We start from the raw sequence: 10261 nt of genomic DNA, 5'->3' as shown, positions 1-10261 counted from the left end.
AGCTTAACCCTCTTCTTCTGATCAAGTCTGTTTCAGGAAGGCTGAACGACAAGTAGTTTGGAATATGCCCGTGCAGACACAAACATTACGCACACACGCACACACACTTATGAAGATGGTGGTTGTTTCTCTCAGGTCACTCTCAGGCTTTTGCTCCCGATTGTTCAGTTTAATATAATTAAGTCTGGATTCGCTGAGGTCAACTGTGACTGTCACACTTGAGAGGCGTTTATGTAAAATAAACGAATCAGCGATTGGATTGTCCTTAACCATCAAGAGCATCTGAGATAGTGCTGCGATACACACGGGGGGGTAATGGTTTTTGTAAAGAAAGTGATTGGCAAGAATGGATTTCCAGGGTCGAGAGCTAATCGAGACGTGAGTCTGTGGAGAACGTCGATAGTGAGCAGTGGGCGTTTCGATGGATTGTCGGTCAGGCAGAGTCTGTGACCACCTGAGCCAGGCGCCCCAGTCGCTTTTGCTGATAAGAGAACGGGTTCTCATGCCAACCCAGCTATAAGCAGCCACGGTGTACTCCTGCACTGCACTCTGCCCCCTCGCCTCATATCCCAGCCCTGCTTTATGAGCAGTAGGGGAGGTTGTGAGTGGATAGTTGTGTGCCTGTGGGTGCTCACCTTTGCTAGTGATGCCTCTGAGGCCTGTATTGTACGGCAGACATGGGAGAGAACAGTGTTGGTCTTTCGTCTACAGTTGATGTGCTCTGTGGCTGGAACGCTGCCTACACTAAGTACTACTCTGTTGATGTGCGCCCCTGCAGTTTGCTCTCTGTCTGTACTCATGTCTTCTAATGGCAGTCCTCTGGTGGTCCATTTCCAAACCGCTTCCTGGAACTCCTGCGAGGCCCGTGACAAACAGGAAGCAGATGATGGCAGACTAAATAGAGCAATTAACAAACCTGACGCTCACCGCCTCTCTGTGCGTTTCTCCGACTACGGATGATGAGGGCTTTTTGTGGACCTCCCCAAGTAAACTCCCTGATTGAGGGAGTAGCGTTTCTACAGTTTGGTAGTCATTGGCAACGTAGCTTTATGATTTGTTTGGAAGGGTAAAGTGTCTGGTATTTAGGTCCTTTTATCACATCTCCGTTCTGTAAAGATGGCACTGTAGTGAAAGGTCAGAGAGATGGTTAACATGCCCCCAGTTACTCTGTAATGGAGACTTATCACAAGCGCAATTCCTTTTGATGGATCTCCAACTTGAACTTTTGACGACAAGAATTCTGTCTTTCACAAGGATCTGTAGCCGTAGGCGACTCTCAGAGAGAGAGAGAGAGAGAGAGAGAGAGAGAGAGAGAGCTGTAGTAGAACATGTAACCGAGACTGTGTGTGCGCTCTACTGTTTCTACCACACCGTTAATTGTCCGGGTGTTTAGTTCCCATCATCTCTCCGGTGTGTGGAGAGAACCTTGTTAGAACCGACCACCGACGGACCCCGAGATTGGCTGTACGATGTGTTACCATGACGATGGTTCCGGTCTAGGGAGCTCAGAGGGCCATCGTACGCGGCAGACTCATTGTGTGATCCGAGGCAGGGCTTAAACTACGCGGCGACGTCTGGTCAGGGGGGCAGAGACGAGGACCCAGCGTCTGGTCAGGGGGGCAGAGACGAGGACCCAGCGTCTGGTCAGGGGGGCAGAGACGAGGACCCTGTGAACGGCCGGCTGCAGGAGTTAATGAAGGAGACTTGAACACCAGATCCTCTTGTTATTGTTTTTTAATGAAGTTGCTGCATGTTCTTTTAAAAATAAATAATGGGATCAGTCAGTGTTTTACCCTCCTCAGATTTTCTTTCCCTTAGGCAGGGTGCAGAGGCCCCCCAAATCCACATACAGGGTTGCCAATACCAACATGTTCTATGTAAGCCAAGAGGTTTTAGGCAGGGGGGTGAAAAAACAGATCCAAGGGGCCCACTCCACCTAGTCAATGGTAGGGAAAAACCCCTGGTATCAGTTCAAAATCAAAATATTCAGACAATGGTTACCCCCCCCCGATGGTTACCCACCCCCCCGACAGTGTATAGAGTTATAATATGGTGCTCTTCTCCCTGCCACCACCCTGCACTATTCTGGCTGCATGGGAAGGGCTGATGTTGAAGGTTATTGACAGGAGGAATCAGAGCCCTTCCCCAGCTGTCCGCCCGCACGGCAGGGGTGTCGGGTTTACGTACCGGCCACTGCCAAGTGGGTTAGGGTGGAAATGAGCGCGCTGCCGTGGCCACACTCCAACACACTGCCACCAGCACCCTCCCCGGCAGTATAGTACACAGCGTTACACACCACTGCACAACAATAACACTGTAGTAAACCAAGCTGGCTTAAACACCCCCCCCCCCCCCTCTCCGTTCAACAAAACAATAACATTGTAGTATAGACGACGGCATTACACACCGTTGCACGACTCGCAATAACACTGAAGGACACCAACCTGGCTTAAACAGCACTGCTCAGCACAACCGGGCGCACACCTGAAAACAGTCACACGGTAACATTACATCAGGATGTTGCCAGGGCTACCTCTATACTGCAACATTGCTCTGTAGGGCACTGGTTACACTGCACTATAAGGCATTCGGTTCAACCTGAGGTAACATTAACTGCCCCAAAAATAACATGTTGTCCAAAGATGTTCCTCAACTGTTTTTAAAAAAAAAACTAAAAACTAAAAAAACAACTCATTGCACCCTATATCTCTCTACGCTCTTTGGCACATCAAAGTCCTATTTTTCTCTTTGGTGACCAAGTCAGGCGAGCCTCAGCCGGCGCTGTAGATGGACAGGGTAACAAGGATCTCGCATGAATATTTCAGCCGGAGGAAGCGTTGGGCAACTGCCCACTAACTGAGGCCTAAACACCCAAACCGCCCTCGACATGACCCGAGTCAACTTCCCTTTCCCCTCGCTAGAATTACAGGGCTGTATCGGTTTTCACTGTGACGAGAGAGAGAGAGAGAGAGACTTAGGTAGGCAAGCTGCACTGCAGCAGGTGCACCTGTATCAACAGCTTTTCAGACAGCCTGCGAGTCAACCGCTGATTTTAAATTCTCCTAGATGTGGTCAACAACGTCATATTACCGTGATGCTGTCGGCGTTAGTTACTGGTCGTCGTGAACCCTGAACGTGTCGGTGCTCGTGTTTGACTGGGATGCCCTGTGGCGGTCTGATATCAGCCTCAGCCAATGGAGGAGGAGGAGGTGGTGGTGAAGTGGCAGGGTGTTGTGGTTTGGCCTGTAATTGTGGGAATCAGGTCGTCTCTCTCACACACACACACACACACACACACACTCCCAGCCGGGGAGTCCGCTGGGATAGGAGTTGTTTGAAACGCATGCAGTCCACCACCCAACACACTGTTCTAGTGGAATGGCGAGCAGGACAGGTATGTGGTTGTTACTCCGACTCTGTGAGCTGAAGCAGACATGGAACTCCTCTCTAAGCAGTGTAAATGGATATGCAGCAGCAGTAGCAGTAGTAGGAGCAGCAGCAGTAGTAGTATAAGAAGTAGCAGTAGTAGGAGCAGCAGTAGTAGTAGTTTCATAGTTTTATGATATCCAGCCATATATGAATATAACCCTCTTACTCACTGTGACCTGTAGCATAAAGGTCAATGTTAACACCCCTAATTTGGTCACAAAGAGCAAGTAATTGTTTTCCAGTGGGCCTTCAGCCTACAGAGTCTGTTGTGTGATCTATGACTGCACACTGCACACTCCACCCCCATCAGACTCCGTTTCAGCCATGCACATTCCACATCCTCAAGTCACCGCACAGAATGTGTTTGTGCCTGGCTGGAACAGCCCATATCCCTGCTTCTCCCATTGGTTCCTTTCCCTCAGATAGGCCATGGTGTCCTCTCGCTCGCTCGCTCTCTCTCTCCCTCCCTCTCCCTCTCTCTGGGTAGGCTCACTAATGTCCTGGCAGGAGGAGTGAGTGTAAATGAGTGAATGGGGAAATAATTCTTCCCTGGGAGGAGACTGTAACCTCAGCTCTGTCTGAAGGTGATTCCGAATTGGCTCTGTGTGTGTGTGTGTGAGAGAGTAGCCCACTCAGGACACCTGCTGGTCAAAATGGGAACAGCAATTCGACATTGACCCCCGCCACCTCCATCTCTCTCTTTTTCCACAATGTCACTCAGACATCCAGTACGGTTAATCTCTGAGCCTGACGAATGGTTGTCTGTCTTATATATCCTCCATAGTCATTGGTCACACAGGGAAGTCTTGTTTTTTTTTTTTGGGGGGGGGGGGGGGGGGGGGTTTCAGACTATAACAAATGTTCTTCAAAAGCAACTATTCCAGGGTGCATGTCTGTTTGGCAAGTAGTGACAATGAAGTTTACTGGTGTCAAAACACTGACACCCAAGGTAGTACTCAGCCTTTTGTCTATCAGTGACTGAGTTAGTTGTTTCTTCCATTGTGGCAGTCCGTTGCGTTCACCACTTTTTGGATGTTTGCTCAGCCTGCACTCCAGAAGCCCTTGAGTCAGGGCAGGCTGGGGTCCCCTCAGCACAACTGTCTCTCCTGTCACAGTGATAGGCTTAGAGACTAATGAAGTCCTGAAAGAGCTGAGGCGGAGCACGCTCACACACACACACACACACACACACACTACACTGATAGACTCTGCTCATGGACAGAGTCTGACACCCTCAGTTTTGGATTGCCGCCTCAGACAGATCAATGCAACCAACCTTCGCTGAGTAGGACTTCAATAACGCTGTCTCTTTTTCTTCTCCCTCTCCCCTCCCCTCCCCTCCCTCTCTCTCCTCGTCTCTCTCTCAGGGTGTACCCCATAAAGGAGGTTCCTGTGGAGACAGAGCCCCTCACAGACTGGCTGTATCAGAGGTTTGTGGAGAAGGAGGATCTGCTGGCCCATTTCTATGAGACAGGTCTGTATTCACCACTAGCCCACAACAACGCAGCACTATCATGGCTGTCTCTCAGCTCCAGCCAAACCGTGTCCTAACTTCTCACCTTTTCACTCAGTGCATCCACCCTTCTCTCTGACTCTCTCTTCTCTCCAACCCTTCTCTCCAACTCTCCAATTCTTTTTTTGGCAATAGAAAATATGCTGTGTTTTCTAATAGTGTGCATATCCATGTAAACAAACAAAACGTACAAATGGTAGGTAAAGGCCAGTGCTCGACCACGGCACCAGAATTTAGAAAGCGCTTTGTTTGAACAAAAACAGCTACCGATTTGTATCAAGGCCATTTAGTACTATTCCAACACTCAAATCTACATACTGGACCTAAAACTCTCTCTTCTAACATCTTACCCGCTGCTGCCTCTGTGTTTTAATGACTCTTTTCTATCTGTTCATGGATGAGTAAATGTGTTCACACTGAGACGTTAAACACGTTGCTGAAATGGTTTTATTCCTGCGCCCCTCTTTTAACAGGAGCCTTCCCTCCACCAAAAGGCCAGAAGGTGGCCGTTTCCCGGGCGATGACCCTTGACCCGGTGTGGCTCTGCCTCGTCCAGTTCTTTGCCTTTGGCTCTGGCTACCTGTGGTACAACATCCTCCAGTACTTCTACTGCTGTCTGTTCTGAGTGCACTGGTGATGAAAGGGAGTCCTACCAGGGCGTAGGCACTGCTCCAGGATCACTCGGTGTGGCACCAGCGCCACCCCCTTACGATGGATGAATGTACAATTACAAAGCAGAGGGACTGGAAAAAAAAAAAACTATATGGAGGCTTTTTACCCCTGGATACATGAATATACACACACACACTCACACACACAAAATCTATCATGAATCATGTTTACACTATAACACACATTCAAATGCACACGCACACTAGTATACTCTTTCATTCTCTTTCACACACACACACACACACACACACACACACACACATTAATGTTTACACATCCCCATACACTTTAAGTGACATACACACACAATTTTACTCTAAAATCAAGAATGAGGTTTTGGACTACACCAGAGGTTGTTCTGGACCGGACTCTCTCCCTGGGCTTTAGCCGTAGTTTTTCAGAGGGTGAGTGTGTGCGCGTGTGTGTGTGTGTGTGTATGTGTGCGTGCGTGTGTGTGTGTGAGTGCCCTCGTTCCCTTCTGGTGAGAACGCCCACCGCCCGCTGGACCTCTCTAGGCCTGCTGATTGGATGGCTGGGCACACCCTCCAGACAGAGGGGCTGTATGTATACATAGAGACTCCACAGCCAACCCCTCCTCTGGCCCTCATTGCACTAAGGATCCATACTGCCCCCCCCCCCCCCTCCTACTCCACCCCAGGAAATATTCCTGAATGGTAGCTGTTTGATGTTTTTATTTGTTTTTGTCTACTTTGGTTTGCCCTTCCCTCTAACCCCAACAACGGCCATTGCATTTGTTGTTGAAGTTGTTGTTGCTGACTGTCGTTGTCTGTGGTCGTCAAGACATTTTTTTCTGTGTCTGTCTTAGACAGTATTCTGAGCTGACTGAAGGGGAATCATGTTTACACTGGTGGCCCATCTGGGCCTAAAGGGACGCTGGCGATGATGTCAGGCTCTAGTTAGGACTGGTTTCGATGTTGGGCAGGGGGGGTAGGAGGTGACGGATCGGAGAGGGTGGGGGGGGGGGGGGGGAGTGTCACACCCTGTGACGGGGGCAGAGCAGAGCCCAGATGCTGATGACGGAACACTGATGGCACATGGGACAGCACTCTGATTCCAATCCCCCCCCCCCCCCCCCAAAAAAAAACAACTAAAAAAACTCCTTTACATCTGTCAATTGGATTCTCAACACCCCTTTCTGCACCTCCTGCCCTCACTCGTGCATACGCAAGCATACATACATATATATATATATATATATACACACACACACACACACACACACAGAGCCATGGTGCAGCTACACAGAGCAGAGTGGATCTCTGTCGATAGGATCATCTCAGCGAGCCAGACTGAAGAGGCAGAGAAGCTGAATTCCCCCATTGGACTTCATAGTTTTACAAATATTTAAGCCATATGCTTAGTGTCATGGGGTGGGGAATGACATAATAATAATAATTAAAAAAAACTTTTAAAAAAAAAATCAAAAAAATCTTTTTATAGACGGAGCTACCCTAATGCTCAGCATTCTAAAATTCAGATTTTGGCTTAAAGATCCGTAGGTGTCATTACTGTAAATTTACAGCATAACCTGCCTAAGTGAGTGTGTGGTTGTCTTCCCCCCTGCCCCTTTTTTGATATATATATAATTAATGTCGTTTTTTTTCTCTGTGACATCAGAGTTGACGGCAAATCACTGTTAGTGGTCAGATTTTATTTCATTTTAAATTACTTGAACTTTTGTCCTTATGTCACGGTATGTTTAATCTTGTACATAACAAAGCTGAGGAAGAATTCATTGTTGTGAGTGACTGCAACGTTATCTCTCTCTCTCTCTCTCCCTCTCTCTTGGTCCGTAATATTTCTGATTTGTTTTAGTTTGAAATATCATGAATGTTTTAAAGGAAAAAAAGAAAAGAAAAAGAAAAGCAAGGTTTAGACCTGTCACTTCTCAGTGTTACCCTGTTCTCTTTTATTTGACCTCTGACCTGGATGTTATTGTGTGCTTCATGAAACCAGAGCTCGGCCAGGCTCTTAGCTCCTGCACTGTCACATTGCTCAGTGATGCATAGGCCCAGGTTCAACCCAACCCCCTGGCCCTTGCACCTTGATACTCCTCCCCCCGGTTTGCAGATCTGAAAGGACCGGGATGGTCTATGGAATACTTCGGACAACCACCGCACCTCTCCCGCTAGATCTAACCAGTCCTTTCCTATCTTTTAGGGGGAGTAAAGATGTGCACTGTGGTGTGCACCAGGGGTCCTATTGAAACTGGGCCATTGAGGAAGGGAGTCACTCTTTACTTTGAAGGGAAATCCAGACACGGCCCTGCAATGATTGCAGCTATTCTTTCAGCAAAAAAAAAAAAAAAAAAAAAAAAAGGACTATGGTTACACATAGGAGGTAACACTTTAAGATGGCCAGCGAAGATTCTGATGTTGAGATAATGCATAGAGAATGCATTGAGCCATAGACTCTCCTCTAACCATGGAAATATAGAGGCTGTGTATGAAATGCAGAGAGGGCTTTGCTGGCTTGGGAGATAAAGAGCTCATTTAATGATGGCCCATAAATATTATGGTTTCGTCTCACCTGTCCTGTGAGATTGCCCTTCAATGTGAGAGTGACTGGAAGTGAAGCGTCATCTTTTTTTGACTGTCTCTCCAAAGAAGGCAGGGAAAAGGATTATTTTCCTAGATATGGTTTTAGGAAACAAAGACATTAGGAATTTTAACAAATTATACTAGAACTGTCTGTAATTTTCCATTTTGTACTCCTCCCTTTTCTTCCTAGCTACACAGCCATTTTACAACACAAAGAAATTGTGCTGGAATAAAACTGATGGTCATAAAAGATCCTGAAAGCCTTGCCTTGTTTTTTTCCCCCTCTGCCTCATGCACCCTACGACACAAAGATTGACTATTGAGCAACTATTGACTATTGACTATTAAGTGTGATGCTTAGTTCCCCTTCAATAGCATCTCTTACTTTGATATGTCACCATTTGAGGCATATTTTATGCAAATAGAATCAGCAATCCCTTCAGGAAGTAGAGCCATTCTCACTGACACAACTGAGGCTGCTGCAGTGCTGAATGGATGTCACCATGGTAGAATGTGTAATATACTTAATTGTAATATAATGTTGAGCCTTGCCTACTGTACCGTACTCAGTGGAACATGAAACATTCACAAAGAATTCAGAGTGAAACAAATAAAGTGCCAATTGTACCCATCAATCAGCAAGTTTGAAAGAGGGTAGGCCTACTGGTAGGCAAATCCCTGTCTCTCAGCAACGGAAAAGTGAGTACAATAAATCCACTGTATTGAGATGTGTTGTGACATGCTGGCCTCTGCTGGATGATCTATTGTCATGTTAACTTACCCATTCTCTATTGACTCAGGCGCTGAATGCAGAGCGCGGTCTCCAGGTAACTAAAGCCTTTGTTTGCTTTGGTCCGTGCCCGTTGTTTAACTGTAGCGTCTTTCATTGGCCACCGAGAGCCAACGGTTTACATTACAGCTCTGCTTTCAGCTGGGAAATTGGGTTTCCATGTTAGAGAGGAAGTAACTGCCACTCTACTTCCTCCTGCTCTGCACTGGGTATATCTCCTACTGCAGGGATGTCTTTCTTATTGTGGGCTCATTGTTTTGGCATAGGGGCAGCAGAACCAAGATTGTAGCAGATACATGCGTTACCAGATATACATAAACCACTATGGGTTAAGTAGCGAGCGCTAAACCTCGCTGACACTTGTTAAGCTGCCTGAGTGGCAGATGTAGTAATGTTACGTTTAGGGTGAGCAGGAACGAAGGGGCAGCCTGGCATGTCATTGCCATAGCAGCTGGAGTGATGGGGGAGGGGGGCCAGGTCTTTGGAAGAGCCACATGCTGCAGGCAGCCAATGAGGAGCCAAGACCGAGGCACTGGGAAGTGAGCTGGAAAATGGGATTAAAGATGCGCAGAGGAGGTTCATATCCATACTAAACAGCGGAGAGGGCCCGAGATTGGTCAACAACGAGTCAGGGCTGCTCATTTTCAAGGCCAGTGTGGTCCATAGAGTGAATCCTAATCATCTACACATCACCATACTTCTGAAAAGTAGATAGTATGACTTGAGATGTGATCACGTCAGTGTAAAACAGCGCGACAACACAAACCCTGACACACGACAGGTACAGTGTCGCTTCCCAGGATGCCTGCAGTGCATGGTGTATATCTCAAGCATGGTTCTTTCTGCAGGGTCCCTCTCTCACGCTTGGCTGCTTGTCCCTTGATGAATGTTGTGTTTTTGGCTGCTCTGCTTGAATCAACAAACACTAAAACTTCCAGCTGTGTTGGGGAAGGCCAGGGTGACCTGCAAGGGGGACAGAAATAGCTGAGGTGCCTGCAGGCAGGCAGATGAATGTCACAGCAGCAGCCACAGGCTCCAGCACCACCTCCTGTGGGGATCGGGCATGTTGGGCGTGTGATGCCAGTGACCAAACTCCTCAGAGAGGGGCATGAGATAAACACATAAACACACATTCACTCAAAGACCTTAGGATAGATACACATATTGGGTCAAATGGCTTAAGAGGAACTGACACACCTGTGGTGATAGGGGACCCTGTGGCCATAATATCCTCTTCTGTCCCCTCTGGCCTCTCGGTTCTCTTCAGAGGCCCAGTACCCCAAGGCCCCCGGCAGT

At 47.7% G+C, this 10261-nt stretch overlaps 1 protein-coding gene across 1 annotated transcript in view; it reads left to right on the top strand.

Annotated features, from left to right (window-relative positions):
- Positions 1–8602, top strand: part of lpgat1 (lysophosphatidylglycerol acyltransferase 1) — a 28152-nt gene extending 19550 nt beyond the window's left edge. The window contains exons 7-8 of the mRNA XM_083688846.1: positions 4797–4903; positions 5416–8602. Coding sequence (XP_083544972.1) covers positions 4797–4903; positions 5416–5567 — 259 coding nt within the window. The 3' untranslated portion in view covers positions 5568–8602. The remainder of the gene's footprint in view (positions 1–4796; positions 4904–5415) is intronic.
- Positions 8603–10261: the final 1659 nt, after the last annotated feature.

The sequence above is a fragment of the Argentina silus genome (assembly GCF_951799395.1).
Source record: "Argentina silus genome assembly, chromosome: 17".
NCBI lineage: Eukaryota > Metazoa > Chordata > Actinopteri > Argentiniformes > Argentinidae > Argentina > Argentina silus.
Note: the sequence above shows the minus strand (reverse complement) of the source record. Positions and strands in the feature narration are given on the sequence as shown.